At 34.8% G+C, this 22,059-nt stretch overlaps 1 protein-coding gene across 2 annotated transcripts in view; it reads right to left on the reverse strand.

The window, feature by feature from the left end:
• LOC140137727 (NMDA receptor synaptonuclear signaling and neuronal migration factor-like) overlaps positions 1–22,059 on the reverse strand; it is a 153,037-nt gene that overhangs the window by 55,813 nt on the left and 75,165 nt on the right. Inside the window, exons 5-7 of one of the 2 annotated variants that reach the window (XM_072159490.1) lie at positions 9,185–9,232; positions 6,776–6,855; positions 4,967–5,068 (exon numbers count right to left, since the gene is read on the reverse strand). In XM_072159490.1, the coding sequence (XP_072015591.1) occupies positions 4,967–5,068; positions 6,776–6,855; positions 9,185–9,232 (230 nt within the window). The remainder of the gene's footprint in view (positions 1–4,966; positions 5,069–6,775; positions 6,856–9,184; positions 9,233–22,059) is intronic. The other variant, XM_072159491.1, reaches the window with a different exon arrangement.

The raw sequence follows: 22,059 nt of genomic DNA on the forward strand, positions 1-22,059 counted from the left end.
GCTCTTAATATCTTGCACGTGACCGTGAAAGACAAGTTGCGAGTACTTACAAAATAAGCCAAATCGGCAATGCATTGTAGGACAGTTTTTGCAGTTTTGGGACACTTTGTCCTTTGACCTTTCAGAAAATTCATAAATATTGGGTTTTTGTACGTACAAAATATAATCTAAAATGTTTTACATTAATTAAAACAAATATAAAAAATATTAGTATTATATAAATTAATTATTTAGTATTTTTTATGATCAACATTATGATAATAATAAGAAAATTAATAATAATTACGTCAATTTTCCCGATATGTCACAGGGCAAAGTGTCCCAAAACTGCTCTCAAAAACCGGAAGTTAGAATGGCGATTGGGTTTATTGTTTACGCATTTCGTCTCAAAAACACTGACACAATACTCGGACTAGGTGTACTCACTGTCCTTAATGAAATGTCTATTTGTGTGCATGATCAAAATCTTCTTATAAAAATATGACAATTTTGAGGAAAATTGTTTATGTGTTACCTGCTTATTTCCCGCGCAAATGAGTGTTCATCGTCCTGTGCATTTATCTAATCCAGGTGATCTTTTAAAATACTTAAATGGTGACACGTGAAGGACAGTTGACCTTTTTTCCTTGTCAAGTTTTCGTTTTGTTTTTTGTTTGTTTATGGGGTTCTTTGTTTCTTTGTTAATTCCTGTTAACTTGCAAAACTTGTTAACTCACAAACTCTCCGTTATTATGCAGAATGCTCGCTAACCTTTGTGCCTAGAGTTCTGATTATGTAACAGCATTGGTGTTTTGGTCAAACTACTATTATTATCTGTTTGCGCTTTTTATACGCGTTTGAAGCAATTTATATGGTAAACCATCGCGTTCTAATGATTTCATCGGTGAGTATCAACTGACCGACTCCTGGGGACCGACTTCACTTCATAAATGATAATGCTCAATGTGACAGTCTAATTCAATATTGTGTACCAGGTAGTACCTATAGATAGTTCGGGGACACCCGATTCCATCTTCATCTAATGCCATGTATTATTTAAGAGATTTATATTTCCAAACAGTGCTGATAATGTGCTGAAAAACACGTAGATCCGAACAAAAATATCTGGTACAACTACAAATTGATGCGTTTCCAAAATACGTCGTATTTATGTAACATAAAACCTGTCCTGGTTTTTTGTTAAGGGATGGGGTTAGAGCATTTAGATTAGAGCACATCAGACATATCGAATTGCATTCTTAATACGAATAATGTCCTTCTGATATCAAATAATGTTGATTTTTTGAAATTCGCAATGTAATACACATTTGATGGCAAATGATTAAAAATTGATATTTTTGATATTTAACATACTCGAAGTAAACGTTATAAATCTGATGATTTATACTTAAAGTGTATGTAGGTGGGATGAAAAGCCGACGATCAACTAAACATTTTGAAAACACAAAAAAAATTCGGCCTTTTGGGGAAAAAATCCATATCTTCAATATGAAAGGTCAAAATTTTCAATTGATCGTCGGCTTTTCCTCCCAGCTACATACACTTTAAGAATATATCATTAGATTTATAAAATTTACCTCGAGGACTCTTATATATCAAAAATGTGAAAAATATAACAATTTGTCATAAAATTTGTATTCTATCATGAATTTCAAAAAATTCAAATTATTTGATATCAGAAAGACATTCTTCGTATTCCGAATGCAATTCGATATGTCTGATGTGCTCTCATGTCCCACAAAAAATACTGTCGAAACGCTCAAAACGCTCATTCCAGATCCCTTAAACACCGTTAACAGTTTTCTTTATACCCTGGTGCAAAACCTACTCATGAATTAAAAAAGAGCAGTTGATTTTCTGAGCAACATAAACAAAATTACAAGTGAAATCCGTAAGACATAATAATATTCTGTGCAAATCTCAAGGAATTTTGTCGCTGGCGAAAAAAAATTAATTTTTGATCATTGAAATAACTTATTCTTTCCAAATTTCAAAAGACAATTCAGCGCATTGGTTAAATATTTAAATTGATCATCGGTGTCGACATAAAATATTGTTTTATCTTTAGATATCATTTGGTGTCATAATTGAGGTTAAAACGTCAGCCTGAATATAGCACACTGCTATTTTTGTCGCAAACGTCACAGTTCTCTTGGCAAATTAACACTGCCATTTTAATTTCTTATTGCCATCGCTATTGTTAATTTTAGGAATACCGTCATTTCATACCCTCATAACATGAAGTATTTTACACCGAAAAACTAGGACATTTATTTGTTAAGTAAATAGCTGTTGAGTATTTGTGACAATTTAAACTACGTAAGTCGCATAAACTACCCACTTTTGCACTGTGAAACTTGATCATTGCAAATGTTCACGAATATCAATTTATGCAATACGACGTCACTCATGACAGAGCCATCCTCAATTAAATAAAATTCTGTCTACCAGAATGCCTCCTGGGGAATTTCCTGTGATAATACAATAAAACACGCGGTAGGTATGAATGGTTGTGGGATCGAACTAGAGACCTGTTCTGGTATTTTAGAACTGTCCTCCAAAATGACTGCCATTTCAATTGTTATATTGTTCCGGTTGGTTTATTGCATAGGGTCTATTCTTATGGGAGAAAGTCGTTTTTGTACAAATAGAATTTCAATATTTGAAACATTATTTTGTTTTAATTTCTATCTCGCATTCATACAATATTATTAATATCTAATTCCTATTATTAAAATACCTTTATATGGGAATCTGTTACCAATCTCTGAGAGGCTCAGGATTAGAAGGTTAAAGTTTGCAGGGCACTGTGCAAGAAGCGAAGAGGAAGCAGCTTCAAGTGTTCTTATGTGGCAGCCCAAACATGGAAAGCGAACAAGAGGTGCACCCAAGAAGGATTATATCAAGATGTTGGCAGATGATACAGGATTAACAGGCCCAGACATCAAGAATTGTATGCTTGACAGAGCAGTTTGGAGAGCCATTGTGGGAGTCCGACTACAAGAGTCGACATAAGCAAGCAAAGCAAGCAAGCAAGCAAGCAATCAATACCTTTAGTATATCTTACAGATGAACGTCATATTTTTTGGGAAAATTACTGTATGGTTTTTACTGTGATGTGAGGAAATTTATACTTAGTATTTCCAAGGTCATTTAACTGTCATTTTGTCACACTTGCAACCATAATAATAATTAATACGCCTTTAGTGAACCGTTCCTATGCATATAAAGATTACTTGCATTTTGAGGATCCGTGCTCTTGTTATCATTTGTAGCTGAAACTGTAATGTTATAATGGCCTTCTGGCGCGGTTACTCTGGTCAGCATGTTTTATCCTGGCTTGTAAAATTTGCACGGCGGTATTTCCGTTTTACCCCATCACGCCCGAGGTAATGTTCATTTTAATCCATGAGTATACTAAAGACATGAAGCAAGAATGCTCTCTCTCTCCATTCCCTTCTCCCCCTCTCTCTCTATTCACTCTCTCTCCCTCTCTCCGTCTCTTTCGCTTTCACTCTTTTCCCCTCTCCTCTCTCTACATATCCCAACGTCTCACATATTATTAATCTCTCGTTATGTTGCTAAAATGTTAACGACTAGCATTATTATAAATGTATACACTATAGTGAATCGAATGGGACTAAACGTAACAGAGAAGCTAGTGATGTTTTAACTATTCTATATGCATTTCTTATGACAAATAGTCCTACTTTAATGCTATTGGGCATACTAACACATCGTGCTATTCCGGTTGGAATACGTACACCATGGAAGACATGGCCTTAATCTTCCTCACAGAGCGAAGGGTTTGAATTTCAAATTGGATATGGGTGATTCCATTTAAAATCTATACCCTTTGTGTGGGGGAGATTAAGGTAATGTCTTGGGATGCCGTGAGGATTTTAATTGGAATAGCCCACATTTCTCATAGGTGGTACTACCATTCACGAATCAAGCATAACAAGCAAAATATTTTTTTGAAAATCACAATTTGCACAAATATACACTTGAGCCATATTAATGTGTCATAATCGAGAACAAACATTCCTAGAATTGGCATAGTCACTGATATAGCGTGGTTCTTGAAACCCCAATCCCTTCTAATTTGGAAAAAAATCACTACATTAAAATAAAAACCTTCTTTTCCCGGTATAGCTGTCATCACACATACACACAAAGTATAAACGATTGTCCCTTGCATTTCTTGGAATCGTACTGTTTCACCAGCAATCCACATTAAAAGTTGAAAAACATCGTTAAACCGTAGGCATGATACTATGGAGGTGGGTGTAAATGACATGGATGTATAGAAAAGAGAGTGACGTTTTAAATGTCAAATCTATAAATAGTTCCATGTTTGACTGTTTTCAAATTATGGCATATTTTATCATGTTTATCTAAACATATTTAAAAGGATGTCAATATTATCACGATCATAGTATATTGAAATGAAAATGGATGCGATGCATGTAGTGAGATATGGTGGAAACGATTGACTCGCTTGATATCTCTATGCATATCATAAATATACGATACAGTTCACCTTAGTAAATTTCAATCTTGGCCGAATTTCACCAGCTATATACCAGGTTTAGAAGCCTCCGTTTGAGGCGTCAGGGCCTTCTAGTTTGTTGTCTGAAAACCATGACAACAAAAGCAGTTCCTAATCTGATATTATTATACACAGAATCGAGAAGCAAAAAAAACCTATCCAAGAGAACTGACGCCGAGGTTACTCCTTCTGGTGATCCGACTACTTAGTTATAACTAAGGGATCAATAGACACCTCAAAAAAATACCTTTGCCTCATATGGTCATATACAATGGAATCGCACCTCGTCAACTCGTCACATAACTGAACTTACCTTCATTTTCACCAAAAAAGTATCTACCGATTCATAAATTTGCAATTTGCAGCTCGTGAACAACAACTTATAATAACTTGTGATTGCGTTTCATTACTTACCCATTTTCACCGTAAACTTCTCGTGATATTCGTCCTTTTGGTCTTTGTGGTCATTCCAACCTTTTGGTCTATTTTTTCTGTCTTTTTTTCTTTCAGCAATGGCTACAAATTAAAACAACAAATAAGCACATGCAAGGGAAGGTAACAAGGGATTACAAGCAAACATGCATCATGCAGGGAGCTTGGCAACATTGGGTATATACTCGGATCAGCCTGAAGTACCAAATTAAAATTTGGAATGCTATGCTATTTCAGTATGTATAGATATATATTAAAATAATTAAAGTATCGGTAACGAAGTGAAACAAATTCATACTTCAGGGCAGAGTATATTTTGTGTTCAAAGTGATGCCTAACGTCTCAATGAATGGTTTTTAGAGGGGTTTAAAGTTGTTGTTTTTTTTGGGGGGGTGTTTTTTTTCTAATTTGACAATAGCGAAGAAAAAGGCATACAGAATCAACCATTAAGCATCACTTTATTGAAATGCACAATAAAAGAAATAATAGTTTATCATTCACAAACAATATAAATGATAATTTTGACATTTCTAAATAAAATCAAACGCATATTTTTGCAACATAAATTAACAAAAAGCACCCACAATTCTCTTCACATCCTCTTCGTCATCCGAGATATTTCCAAATATGACGGCACATAATATTGTGTGTAATATACACTTTACAGGGTAATAATAAGATGTGGCACTTATATAATGTTACAAAAACGTAATAAAATATCGCAAGGATCTGCACTAGATAGTACGTGCACTCTTGTGTTCATGCCATACGAAGAAATGAACATTGTGGATGTGGATTGAAACTCGAAGAAAAGGGACGACAAGGGCCGTCAGTTTTTGGATTCTTTTAGCATCTTTTTTCTTCTTTCAAAATTTACAATATGTGAAAGCATCGTATTGTAGATATTCTCAGAAATTGAAAATAGTCCACGTTGGTTAAACAAGTCTCTCAGTTCACTAGGATCCACAACATACTCATCTAATAAGGCACAGTTCTTTAACCCCAATACATTTGCACATTCATTAAATGACCTTTGAAAATGTGGGTACAAAAACTCATGCTCTGAAACTTGAGGTCAAAATTTGCACTATGATTGTTTAATTGAGGTTATTGAACTATGCAATTGGGATGAGGCCATTGTGGTTCATAGTGGTTCTTGTGTCAAAACGTGATAAATAATATACGCATTTGCTTTCAATTTGATAAAAAATAATTATTTTTTCTTCGTACTCTCAATGGTTCAAAGATGAAAATGACTTCAACAGTAGAGAGATGAATATTGTGGATGTATTCTGTAATTATGTCTGTAAAAATATAGGAAGTATGCGGAACATAATGAAAATGATATAATGTGTAAATCAAAATTAAGAACATTTTACATCATAAATAAAAGTTGTCAATCTACTTCAACAAGCATACACAACGGCAGGTCGAATAACAGGGAATACAATTACAAATACTATTACATGACTTAAAACTCCTAGTATAATAAGCTATTTCTGTTTTTTACCTATAGTGTGTATATCCTTCCTATATAAATGAAATTCATTCTAGTACAAGTATTGACAGATGTGCATACTAAAGCTGACTTTATAGTTAAATCGTCATCGCTCTGCGACTTTCACTGACTAATTAAATGGAACATAACTTCCTACTCTGAAAAGAGCGAGAAAACAATAACATACCCTATATAGCAATTTAACAATTAAAAATCAGCTTTAACGCCATTTTGACAAACTCACAAAACGGAAGTGACCTTTAACCTTTCAACCACCGTACGATTTAACTTACTCTTTGCCCTCGAACTTGATTCTGATGACCCATCTGCAATTTCGTTGATATTATGATCCGAAAGGTGCCGTCTAAACCTCCTGTTTCAAAGCAAATTTAAGAAAAACGTGTCAGTGGGCGGGAAAAGAAATCTATGAACGCAAACACATGACCTGTTTTTATCTTACCAATTGCTATGCCTTAATTCAATTTTGGATAGGTCGGACAAGCCTTTGATATAGTGGAATTGGTTGTTAATGAATAGGTGCGTGTGGGCATACGTGTAACAATCGTTCAGATTGCCTCTAGATAGCATCTTATGTATGCAACAGATGATGAAATATTTATACAAAAAAGTGTACGAAAAAATGATTGCAAAGTTATTTAAATGGTACAAAAAGGTGATTTAATTGTAAAAATGGTAAAATGATTTCTTACTTTAATAGCATGGGTCAAAATACGACATACACAAACACTTAAGATGAAAATAACTGATACAATTCAACACATATATTTACACATTGATCAAGGTCATGTGCGGCCAGCCTTGAGAAATTTCACAAATTTAAAATAAAAATGAATGAAATATACAACCAACCAGCATTACAATCGACTTCATTTAATACATGCTGCACTTGCTCGTATACACTAAAGATGAACTTAATTAAAATTGATGTTCAAAGTGAAACATATAAAATAAAACGGCAACGTGTCTGAGTCGCTTGCTCGGCGCACATGCGAAGGAATAAATACCAGTTACGGATCACAAACCCGATGCACTTCACACATTTGCCAAGGACGAATATTTGTATAACTAAACAGCTTCTTTTTTTTTAAATAAATGAACAGTGGAACCATATAAAAAGTTAAAGCAACAACAACAAAATAAGTTTGATTGAAAAAATGAGGCAAGCAAGCGTGATATGATATGTGTTCGACTTATGTGTTGTCTGTATGTTAAAAACATATAAATAAGCAACTCACAACTGAACTCTTAATATTGTAGCGTATATAACATATAATACTCTGCGCTTTTAACAAAATATTTTGAAAAGAAACAAATCCAACTGTTGAATAAAAAGAAACTTAACACTGCTTGTTCAAAACCTGTCGAGAAAAGAAATTAACAATGTCAAAACAATCATTGAAATAATTTTTGCCATTTGCCGGTAACGTGCTCCAAATCGATTTCTTTTTTTTTAGAATGCTTGTAAATTTAACATACGGTAGTTTGATCATTATGTCAAATTTAACTTAATAAACTTTTTGCAATTAGCAATTAGATGTGGAGAACATTATGTTTACCTATATGTATCGAACTATCAGAAAAATGTTATGGCGAGGATTCAAATCGTGACCTTTGACACGGTCGTAGTTTGTCTTTTTTTTCTATAAATTATGTATGAACCGGCAAAATGGCTTCAGAATGACAACATTCCATCCAAAATCGGCAAAATCATATAGAAATAAAACCGCATAATATAATACAGCCCTGAAACAAATTTAACACACGCAATACTACGTGTGAATATTTGTAAATATAAAGATAAAGGAAACAAAATGAAACAAATAAAATGTGCTTAATTTGTTTAATCATAAAAAAATTCCATCGAAGTCATGCTTATTAACAGCGTGAGTTGAAATCATACAACAGGTATTGTACACAATCAACTAACACAAGTCAAAGAAAGTATATTGAAGATTGAAAAAAAGAGTGTTTTTATGTTGAAGCGCTTTAATAATAATAATAATAATAATAATAATAATAATAATAATAATAATAATAATAATAATAATAATAATAATAATAATAATAATAATAATAATAAAGAATAGATCATAGACAGTCAACACATGAAAATTATGTCAATATTGTAAAAAGATGTTTTTGTGCGTTGTACATAAACTCAAAAAACGGAAAAACGTATACACTGAAGATTGAAAACATTGAGATGTGGTTTGTGTCGATCAAAACACGCAACATGCGAAATTAAAACCGATATGTTCTATGATACTCATTACTACATCCACTTGCCTGGCCACATAATAATCCATTCCTCAAGTTCGTCATTATGAGGAAGCATTGAACGTAGCCACAATTTATTGGAAACATAAAAGTGCAAGAACCCACGAATAAATTCAAAACTATTGATTTATTCATGACACAAAATAGCAATATATACCTGTAAAGAATGTATACGAAAAGCAGTAAGAGCGATTTTTAAATGGCAGAAAGAGAGATGTGATTTTTAAAAATAATTAAATAGCACATGCAGTAAAGTTTGTTTAAAATCAATGAAATTAATCGGCAAAACTGTGTTTTTTTAATAAAAAATAACTTTAAAATAAAAGTGAGCTGATGATGAGAAATTGGCAACAACTGATTCGTGTGGCGTCAAAATCACACTGTAAGAAAGCCAAAGTTACTACCTGTGATGTTCTACTATGGGCTTCTCATCAGTAGGTGACGTGTGTTCACTGTAGACGAGGTTAGGTCAACAAGGTGACGGCGTGGAGCGATCATGAGACAAATAAAATACGAAGTTTAGCAACACAAACGCTTGATACCTTCTTATGGTGGAAAAAGGAAGGGCATACGGGTCAGAAACAGTAATTATATAAAGCGGTTTATGCAATAGGTCAAACAGAGCCTCTCTACCGGATTAGTCGATTTGCACCTTAACTAGAGGCTTGTTATTGACGAACCTGGCTGGAAAAAAATATCTAAGCTAGTCGTAGTATATCATTAGCACGTTAATATTACACAAAACAAGGGACTTTGATTGAATTCAAATGTATCATATTGAAACATCAATGTAATTTTACCCATCATATAGGCATGTTGTTTTACAAATATTTCGTTTATATTTTGAGTATAGGAAATACGCAGCTAATAAAAGATAACCAACGCAGCTCACACCCCCCACATGCACACCCACCCTCCATGTACCCAACCACACACACCTACCCCTACATGTATTTGCCAGGAAACGGGGACCCTGTACTTAACTATCCAAACGCGGACGTGGTTTTTTCTGATATTTCTGCGCATAACGGGGACGTTGATCCGTTTTACACAAATTATACACGATGTTTTTTTGGATTTAACCTCAACCGGGGATTTTGTATCAACAATAGGGGGCGCACTCTCATATGCATTATCAGACTGTTTGCAGTCATTTGCACATCGCAGCTAAACGAGGAAGATCCCTGGTTGCAATGACGTCCGCGGTTGGCATGTAAAGTTTCATAAACACGTCCACGTTTGCCGGCAAACACACAATTTATGCAAGAAATGCAACAAATGCACGTATAAAACAGAGGGTATTTCTCATACATTGTGTTCGAGCTCTTAATGTGCAAGATTATGAAGCATGAATTAATACACGGATCTAATTCATTTGACCCGGGCCAATTAATGATGCAACAAAAAATGAAGTCAAAATATGTAACATAATTCATTAATAATTTTAACCATATAATGCAAATCCAACCTATGGTTTGTTGATGAAATGTAAGCAGTGGTTTACATTCGTTGCCTAATACGTATCTATTACACGATCAGGCTTATAGATATTACCAAAATAGCAGTATAGATTACATAATGTTATGAAAACAATGCTATCTTTACATCAAAACAATACACTCTATAGTCTCTACGAGAACCAAACTTCTACGTATAATTGCAAAGTGATTTAGAAAAGAGCAATGCTTGTTGTTTAAATAAATGGGAGCTTTAGGTATATATCATGGCGCACGTTTGCGCACATTATACGTGTACTCAGAACCTATGTGGCGTATATACGGTCTAACACATTCAAGTACGGTTGCTTAGTTTATGCCTGCCTGAGCTCACGGTTTATCTGCGGGGAGTTTTGGCATAGGACGATTGCATTACTGATATCTTCACAATGAGTCCCTATCCGCCCTGAGGCGGAGACTGATTGAATTTGTGACTACCTTCAAACCATTTCGGTGTATCCTTCGTCACTATGTTGTTCCTTGTCTCAACATCATATACAGTACTTAACCGCAACATAGGAATTAAGGGTTCTTCCAGTTATCCTTTTAGGTGGGCGAATATGCATTTTCAATTGCACCTGATCTGAAGGAATTTGTTCTCTCTTCTTGTGAAGGTATATGTTATAGATATGCATAAACTCTGAACTACAGAGAAAAATTAGGATGAGACATTGATCATACACTGCGAATCATAGTAAAATTATATGAAATATGTAATGGGAGTTTTATTATGTGTTACGTCTGCTAGGAGGCTCACTAGATAGAACGAAGCGTCTAGTCATCATCATTTATAACAATGACATCTGCATGATTCAAACGATTACTCTTAAATTAACCCCATGAGAACTACCTGCCGATTGGTCAAAAAGAAGTTTTCATTATCAATTGGACCAATCAGCAACATTGTTAGAATAATTTCACCACACAAACAAATTCGGGTGAATTATTTGCAAAGCTCCATTCTGATTGGTGATTAAAGTGAAGATATCATGTAATTGACTAATCAGAGGCAATGTTACAATGTTAGTGCTCAGGGGGTTAAAAAGCAAAACACCGTTATGCATTTGTTACTTCGTAAGTTGCACGTATGAATTTGGAACATCCACTTCTGGAGTCGTAGGTCAAAACAGGCGCACAATGTTTACCACGCACGTTTGAGAAAAACAAAGTTTACTCGTACAATGCCCAAGCACAAATGCATTACAATAAAGCTGACTTTAAAGCACAGTCGCCAACGTAGAGCGATTGTAGACATCGTCAATTTGTACGCACACTCGGTTGACTGCCTGCTTGTCCGTATAACTTTTACCTATTTGGCGGGTAATTGAAAAAAACATAACTTAATCATCCCATGTGACCCAAGTGGTTGTGTGGGTGCTAGGTTGATATAGGTTGAGTCGAATAAGAGTCAAACAAGTTTATTATTTTAGAATATCAACAACAGATAATTATACAGCTTCATAATATACACAATTTAAAAATCCCGTTGTCCCATGAAAATGCAATTGTGTTGGTAAAGTAGTTTTACCGGGTTTTGGTACACCTTTGAGTAATAATTTACTAAACAAAATATTGCAAAGTAGTAACTGATAAATGCACACACATATCCAAACACACACACATATTCACTAAACACACAACCATCCCCACACTCGCACACATCTCCACCTCCACCCCAACCCCCACCCCACCTACAATATACATATTCACATATTCATTGATCCCACAACAATATGGATTTATCTCTTTCAAGGCCATTATTGTTTACATCATCACCACGCCAAACCCGATAAAACTACTTTACCAACACAATTGTATTGTCATGGGAAAACAGGTTTTAAATTGTGTGCTTGTATATATTATCAAGCTATTTTCCGTTGTTGATGTTTGTGACTCTTCTGCAACTCAATTCACATCACCCGTCATGTAGCATCAACACCAACCACTTGGGTCACGTGTGGTGACGATTTAAACAATAATAACCATGAAAGAGATAAATCCATATTGTTGTGGGATCAATGAACATGTAAATATTGTAGGTGGGGTGAGGGTGGGGTGTGTGCGAGTGTGGGGATGGGGATGGTTGTGTGTTTAGTGGATATGGGGTGTGTTTGAATATGTGTGTGCATTTATCAGTTACTATACTTTGTAATATTGTTTAGTAAATTATTACTCAAAGGTGCGCCAAAACCCGGTAAAACTACTTTACCAACACAATTGCATTTTCATGGGACAAGAGGCTTTTTAAATTGTATATATTATCAAGCTGTATAATTATCTGTTGTTGATATTCTAAAATAATAAACTTGTTTGACTCTTATTCGACTCAACCTATATCAACCTAGCACCCACACCAACCACTTGGGTCACATGGGATGATTAAGTTATGTTTTTTCAATACTCGCCAAATAGGTAAAGGTTATACGGGCAAGCAGGCAGTCAACCGAGTGTGCATACACGGCGTAGGAGCTAAGTTTACCCGATTAAACTAGGAATAGTCAATGCGTGTAAAGGCAGAATATAATGTACGTGTAGGATAAATACTCAATCTATTATTCTATCCCCTGTATTACTTCTCTCGCTTAAGGCAAAGCATACCGCGGTTTTACATGATATATTAAACAGAGACAAATTTCATGACCAGGAAGTGCGCCAAAAGACAAGAGGGACAAATATATAATATATATATAGCAGATTGTGCTTCAGGTCCGTTTGTTTGGAAAACCTTTCTTGGAATACATTTATATTTTTCAATGCGTGAGTCAACATTTTTTTTGCTCATGGGGGCATCTTTTTTATAAGATAAATACCATGGCTGGGTTCTTTATTAAACCACAATACATGGATATGGAATTAAAGGTCGCGAGTTATTAAGTTCCTTGTTGAATGTTCCAACCAGTTATTTGATCAATTCATCACTGAAAACGAATTAAGAATATATTATTAGAGCTACATTCACCTGTTTCAATCGGTTCATTTTATGAATGTGATTATTTATATACGTGTATGTGTGTATGTGGTGGATAAATTGATTTCATTGGAAACCTTAATTACTATTTTAAAGTTCAGTTGTATTAAAATGACTGAAAGATTGCGACTGAAAGGTTTTATGTTTTGAAATCGAAGTGAGTTGGTGGTTTATAAAAAATTATTCATCAACAGATAGAGTTAGTCCAGGAATCCAAAATCAAACCACAATCCCTAAAATATTATTGGTTACGTAATGCAAAAGTAATTATCTTAGGGGCAGCTATCATAGAAACGTCTTTGTTGTATGCACTTATACGACGAATATTTTGTAAAAACTTTGAACTTTATTTGCGCAGACGACATTGATATGAAGAAGGATATACTCAGTTTGTTTCCTACATGATGTAAATTGCAATTCAAAACAATCTCACTTCCCTCTCACAAAGCTCAATATCCTGTATATTTGTGTGGAGTCGTAAGAATTAGCCGTACATTATGTAGCAAATTTAGTCCCCAACATACATAAGGTCATCTTAGGAGTATACATTATATATTGAGGTTTAAAGAACTATGTCGTCAAGAGAGAGGTTGTCGTGTGTGAGCTCGTAGTGTTACGTTGTAGTTGAACGCCCTTTTCCAGGTGAGCGGAAACGAAAGGGGAATGCATACGTTAACTATACGTCTCTGAACACGACGTTACGGAAGCCAACTAAAAGCATCAGAAAATGTAATGGGAAACATGACCATATGTATAGTTGACTGAGAATGTCAGAGATAATTCTTGAATCATTCACAGGTGACTTGGTGCATTGAAATTATAGATATATTATATACATATCAGAAATATTTCAAACTGCCCGTAGATATAATTTTCAAAAGTCCATTGTCCCAAGACAAAGCAAATGTATCCACAGTGTAGTTTTTCCTGTTTGTGGTGCTTCGTTGTGTGATAATCTACCCAACAATGCAACGATAAAGTAAGACAGACAAATATGCTCATACACCCCTCACACACACACACCCCCACCCACACAAACAACTCCCTCAAATGAAAAATTATATTAATTTGTAAGAGTATAATTATTGAACATTAATGAAAACTACAATTAGTGAAGTTGAAGTTAGTTAAAGTTGAAGTTGAAGTTGAAGTATACAAACATATTCTTACAAACTCGTACATATTCTCGATATTTTGCCTCATATTGTCGCGTATGTTTACAATATGTTCTCTACCACATCGAATAATAGCTTATATAACAATGGACCAAAATGTTCATTAATACCACAAACATGCAGAGTATTGGTTTACGGAATCTCACTTCTTGGTTTACGGATTCTCGTTCTTTAATACTATGCAAAATGCTTTGAATGTTTAGAAATATGGTATCATGATAGAGTACAGCATTAGACATTCTTTCTACACCGCTAACCACACGAAATATGATGTATAAAATCAATAATTGCAGACCTACGTTCTGGGAACACCGGCGCCACAGAAATAAACAGAGGAATGAATGCATAAATAAGAAATTAGATAGATAAATAAATAAAATACCTTCACCTAGGGAAAAGCCCACTGAATTATCACCCGTAAGGGCCGGAAATGAAATTCAAATTCACGGAGCTGTTTAAAACAATAACTTAGTTCCAATAAATTTGAGTTTGAAATACATTGACAATGAATTTTATAATCAATAGGCACGGATATCTGAGAATGGCGTTTGAGATATTTGGATATACCCTGTCTCTCTCTTAAAGTGTTTTCAGTAGTTGTGGCACTGCGGAGGGACATTCCATGCACTTTTGAGGCAAAAAACCCAAAATTACAAAAATTTCCACTTTTTCCGGCGATTTTGCAAAAAATTTTGATTCCTCCAACTTCACTTTGCCCCATGCCCTCCCCCCCCCCCATCCTCCTCCCCCACCTCCAAAAAATCCTGGTGCAGTAGCAATTTGTCATATACCCTTCACAACTGATTGAATTTCAACATACAAATCTAATCTGAACCCTTTTTATTCTAGACATATTTTAATTATCATATTCTTATGACCTTGGACCTTAAATTTGCGAGATCGCACTTTTTTTGTATACGGCTTCAGTGAATCTAACCTGAATAATTGTAACAAAAGCAGTATTTTGATTAATTTTACCAAAGTAAAAATGAACACACAAAGATACACAACGGGAATATACATCATAAAGACGTGCGCTTCATTGTTCGTGCTTATGTTAATGGGGTACTAATGTTAATGTGGTAAATTTGTGACTATTTTTGCATTTTTCTCAAAAAATAATTACACACTGGTAACAAAAGTTATGTATATTATTGGGGCAAGGTATCCAATTACTACACTGAAATTTCAGTGACTCAAGACAAGCGGTTCAGTATATATGATAGGAAACGAGGTACATCCTAGCGGTACCTTATTTCTGATCATAAATAACACACCGCTTGTCTTAGGTCACTGAAATTCCAGTGTAGTATTTGGATTCCTTGCCCCTATAATATACATAACTTTTGTTACCACTGTGTTATTAGTTTTGAGAAAAATGGCTCGTCAATCTCCCTGTGATTGTTTACCACGGCCCTAGAACTGTTCTGTATTTTGACTCCCTTTTGCATATCACTTACTCTTGCTGAAATAAACTCGTATGACTATATAGTTTACTCTTTTGAATTGAATTGTGCATCAAAGAAAACTAAAATTTTAAACCAAACCACATGTTAAATGTTCTTCGCTTCTAAGGAAAGAAGAAGTATAAATTCAAAAAGCTAATTAACTTTCGATTGAGTGTTGAAAGAATAAATTGAACATGTGTGTACAAATTTTCAAACAAGAAGCCGAGGCATAAGACTCTTCATTGCAAAGAACGGTCCAGTGAGAATCATTCACGCCAATATTATACCTCTCCTAGGCTTGTTGCAGCTAAATAGAGCTATAACAATCCCACAATTCATCACAAATTTCGACCATGACTTATAACTATTCAATTTTCATGATTAATACTAAATGACTTTTCATTACTAAAATTAATAACAAAATTGCCTCTGAATGTGACCTCAATTCTTAAAACTCTCGTGACCCTCTGTAAAATTGTGCTATTTTTTTGCTACACCGGGAAAATTCACGGCCTCTCTATACCTAGGTAATAGGTAATATCTTTGCATTCTGCCATATCTTATTGACTACAATATATATATTATACACTGCATTTTTAAAAAAGATACTGTCTGTTATGCTATGCTTTTTGAGAGATCCTGTGTTTCTAGACTTGGTATCGCCACTGGACCTACAGACTGGTATGTTTTATGTGGCTCGAGCAATTGACTACAGTGTATTTTGACCTGTAATACATAACATGTAATTCCAAATCATCGTCTGTGTCAATCAGGTAGTGTTTTTACTATATTATCTCTTTTAACCTGTAAAATTGATGACGATAGAAACGTTTATCTTTTATAGAGGATGGCTCAATTTCACTCCATAATACTGATTCAATGATATGACCTTGACCATAACTCCCAACCTGAGTAGTTTCAAAATGGTTTTCCAAATTAGAAAGTTAGAATTATGGAAGACATCACCTTAATCTTCCACACATCAAGTTACGTGTATTTCAAATGGGATTACCTGAATGTAGGAGAATGTGTGCTTGTAGAGCCTCCTGGTGATTAAGATTATGTCTTCCATAGTGGGAATACAGATTTCAATTGGAACAGCCAATTTGGGTCATTCTAGGATTCGGGACGAAAGTAAATGTATGCAATGTGAGCCACGCTTTTCCTCACTCCCCTGCATCATATACATAAGCAAGTCATCAGAATTCTAATATCATACCAAGGACAAGACCCAACGTATGACCTTGATATGACGGTTTCTGGCCGAAGGGAAATGTATTTAATGTGAGTGTTATTTTTTCCGCTCTCTCGTACATAAGTAAGTCATCATAATTCTAATATTATGCCGAAGACAAGACCCAAAGTATGGCCTTGATATGATGGTTTCGGGAAGAAGGTAAATATATGTAATGTGAGTATTACTTTTGTTCGCTCTCTCGTACATAAGTAAGTCATCAGAATTCTAATATCATACCGAGGACAATACTCAAAGTTTTGACCTTGATATGACGGTTTCTGGACGAAGGTAAATGTATGTAATGTGAGTGTTACTTTTGATCGCTCTCTCGTACAAAAGCAAGTCATCAGAATTCTAATATCATGCCAAGGACAATACCCAAAGTATGGCCTTGATATGATGGTTTCTGGACGAAGGTAAATATATGTAATGTGAGTATTACTTTTGTTCGCTCTCTCGTACATAGCAAGTCATCAGAATTCTAATATCATACCGAGGACAAGACTCAAAGTTTTGACCTTGATATGACGGTTTCTGGACGATGGTAAATGCCAGTAAGTGTTACTTTTTCCTCTCTCTCGTACATAAACAAGTCATCAGAATTCTATTATCATACCGGGGACAAGACCCAAAGTATCGACCTTGATATGACGGTTTCTGGACGAAGGTAAATGCATGTAATGTGGGTGTTATTTTTTCCGCTCTCTCGTACATAAGTAAGTTATCAGAATTCTAATATCATGCCGAGGACAAGACCCGACGTATGACCTTGATATGACGGTTTCTGGACGAAGGTAAATGTATATACGGTAATGTGAGTATTATTTTTTTTCGCTTTCTCGTACATAAGCAAGTCATCAGAATTCTAATATCATACCAAGGACAAGACCCAAAGTATGATCTTGATATGACGGTTTCTGGACGAAGGTAAATGTATGTAATGTGGGTGTGGTTTTTTTTCCAGTTCTCTCGTACATAAGCAAGTCATCAGAATTCTAATATCATGCCAAGGACAAGACCAAAAGTATTATCTTGATATGACGGTTTCTGGACGAAGGTAAATGTATATACGGTAATATGAGTATTATTTTTTTCGCTTTCTCGTACATAAGCAAGTCATCAGAATTCTAATATCATGCCGAGGACAAGACCCGACGTATGACCTTGATATGACGGTTTCTGGACGAAGGTAAATGTATGTAATGTGGGTGTTGGGTTTTTTTTCCAGTTCTCTCGTACATAAGCAAGTCATCAGAATTCTAATATCATGCCAAGGACAAGACCAAAAGTATTATCTTGATATGACGCGACGGTTTCTGGACGAAGATAAATGTATATACGGTAATGTGAGTATTATTTTTTTTTTGCTTTCTCGTACATAAGCAAGTCATCAGAATTCTAATATCATACCAAGGACAAGACCCAAAGTGTTATCTTGATATGACGGTTTCTGGACGAAGGTAAATGTATATACGGTAATGTGAGTATTATTTTTTTCGCTTTCTCGAACATAACCAAGTCATCTGAATTCTAATATCATGCCAAGGACAAGACTCAAATTATTGACCTTGATATCATACTGAATACTATGTGACTTACTTCATGTACAATACAGAGGACACATTGTTGGTTACTCACACGTTACCTATCATGAAACCCTTGAATGACCCATTTGAATATCCTACAGAATACTGTGTGAGCTACAAATATATGTTAACCCCTGCAGAATGTGATAACCAACCAAACACACCAGGCAAACGAAACATATTTTATAGCCCTAATTTCACAAGTCGAAAAGGTGAGTAACATGTAGGGATGACGGCGCCAATAAGCCCTGACTCCAGACGGATATTCCAAAGTACAACCAACATTAGAAGGAAGATATCAATATAAAACTACACAGGACGTAAAAGGGATCAAGGTCGTTTTGTGAAAGTGACATGTTATGACGAGCAAGAAATGTGTATTTGAATGCCCTTTGCAATATTAGTGTATCAATTGATGGTAAAAATATATAATGTTGGCCCTTATATATACACAAGTACTTAAGGAGGAAAGTATGGATTTCATGTGTTACCAAATCGTCCATTTTGATATCAGAGACAAAGCTGTTAAACGGGACATCTTCCTGTCATATGTCGCACAATATATATTTGCAACGCATGATGGGGAGTATTACGTTTAAGCATGGCTGGATAAGCAAGTGTGTGTTGAGCTCATTTATATATTAACCTCTCCCTCGGTGGCTCGGTGGCTGCCATCATGTACAGACGACGAAAGGCATCAAATATATTGCAAAATTTGGAGGGAAAAAATTGAATTTTACGTTTCAAAGTTTGGAATTGATATTGGCGTTAATGTTAATGTGTAACTATTTTAATGCTTGATAGCCTTTTTGTAATTATTGGAAAAGGTGCTAGAATTTGTCGCATCGTATGTGTGGAGTTAGACCCTTGTAATGCATTAGTACTGTCTCGAGCTGGTGTAGGAAATACTAACATGTCACACTTTAATTTATAAAACAGGCTGAGCTGAGACGCATCACTAAATTTCCTTTCTTTCTATAAGAATAAATTAACCAAGTAAACAATATAAACACTATGTATACATTTCAGAAATAAAGAATGATAAAATTAATCGGTGCGGTGTTTTGACATCTTTTTTAATAAATTCTAAAATGCCTTAAGTCAGTCATGGTATATATTAGATCTTATTCTAATCATGTTTGCCCTCTAGGTAGGCGGAACATCTAGTTAATAAATGCACACCCATGTTCTAATTATAGTCATTCTAATACGGGCAAACATGGGTTGTTTTTACGAGCGTGTTAATTAAACTCCTTGTCAGATTTCTTACTCACTTTGTGCATATACACAAAATGAGCTAAAATGATCTCAATTCCAATGACGCAATTCATGAGTTTACATTTTAAACAATTGTAGCTCATTATTTGACCCCATGTTACGGTGTATGAGTTTATGTACTCAACATAGTCAAAGGTCACTCTATAAAATACAAATATGTGGTGTATTCAAGCAAAATCAGTTTGAAGTCGGGCATATTCAGTTTTTACATGATTGTGTACAAATTTTGCAAAGCTACATTTTGCAGAAAACCCATTTAAATTGAACATTTAGTTCCAAAGATATGAACAGTTAAGTGTTTCCAAAACAATATGCAAAAAAAGAAATTATTGTCTTTGTTTGGCTACATCTGAAAGTTAATATATCCGACTTTCGACTGATTTTGCTTGATTACATTACATATATTGAGGTTGAAGAACTGTGGCGGGATAGGTGAGCATGTCGGAGATCTTAGACTAAGAGAGTAAGTACTGGTGTATTATGTAAATTAAGCAAAGGTTGCCGACGCGCCGCGCAAGTTGATTGCGTTTTGCAAACCACAAAAATGCGCTTGCGTTGGGAGGGATTGTTTTTGACAAAGTTATGCAAATCGATCATCACATGAATTTACTAATTGTGGACGTTAATTGTTATTCATTGCTATGTGCTGAAGATGTTTCTTATAACAGTATACTCATAAATGCGCTTTTATACGCACGTGACCCATGGGCACGACATACCAAGACCAGCAAGCGTGACCAAATCCTCATGCATTGACCACGATACAGAAAGAGATAGGAACTCTGCAGAAAAATATCAAATTTAAGTATTAATTAAATTGCAAAATTATTACACATTTTGCAATTCCGAATTTGTAATATGTTATCAAAAACAACATTTTGAAAGTATTTGATGACGGAAATAAATATTCAACGACGGAAACGTTTACAATATGATCACAAAGTTGAACAAAATAGACAATTTTTCTGCACAGCAGTCGTCTCACGTTGTTCCGCCTTTGCATTCAATTATATAGGAAGACCACTCGCTATGTAGAAGGTCACTTCGAGACTTACTGTCTATAAGCTGTTATGGCAGGGCGGAGGTGGTCACGTGCGTATTTATAAAAGCGCATTTATAAATATAACCGAAGTACACTGTACAAAGTATATTATGCTGAATAATGATAATAATAATAATAAAACATGAAATATTGGTATTCATTTCTAGGTAATGATATTGATAATATAAAGACACTCTGATCTGGTGATGAATAACGTACTCAAAATAAAAAAAAGTACAAACAATGACTGATGACCTGCACTTTAGGCATGCTATTTAACGTAGCTTCATGTGCACAAAAAGCGAACTGATTCTGATGTCTACTTTAACAAGCATCGCTTTGCTACTCTTTTCAACGCGCCATTTTACATGTCGTTAGATAGATGAAATAGCCTAATTAAATATGGAATGACTGCTTTTAAGAAGATTCGGATGATTAAACCTAACTATTGTAATGCCTATATTGAATATGTGGTACTCTACAGATTATAACGCCCTTGGCATTTAAGATTTTTTTTCTCAAATTTATTTGTTTAAGTTTAATACAACGGAAGCGACATGGTAAGTCTATTGAAATCCTCTTTCTTAGCGATGTCCATACATTGTTTTGACAGTAGATTACACAGCGCTAGTTTCAATACGCGACAGAATTTAAAAGATAACTATCTGCAAAATGACCTAGTCGATGCTCCCGCTACAGAGAGTCCTCGTACAGGCATTAAGATCGCAACCATTGCAATCTGTCAGGCATAATTCTGCGATATGTTTAAATAATCATGAACTATTAATATACATACAGGCTTTTCAATAAACATCAAAATTGATAGGTTATCATTTAAACAGCCTGTACAGTACAGATGATGTCCAAAGGGGCAGAATTTTGCTCAAAAATGTCAAGCACGCGCATATTTTGATGATAATGATGATTGCAGGAACTACTTTTTTATAATATAGATATAATTATTATTTCATTCTTTACCGAGTAAATTTGCTCTTTAGAATGGTGTCCGTTTCTTCTCTAATTTCTTAACAAATTACAAATAGTTTCTA

This window comes from Amphiura filiformis, chromosome 17, assembly GCF_039555335.1.
Source record: "Amphiura filiformis chromosome 17, Afil_fr2py, whole genome shotgun sequence".
Taxonomy (NCBI): domain Eukaryota; kingdom Metazoa; phylum Echinodermata; class Ophiuroidea; order Amphilepidida; family Amphiuridae; genus Amphiura; species Amphiura filiformis.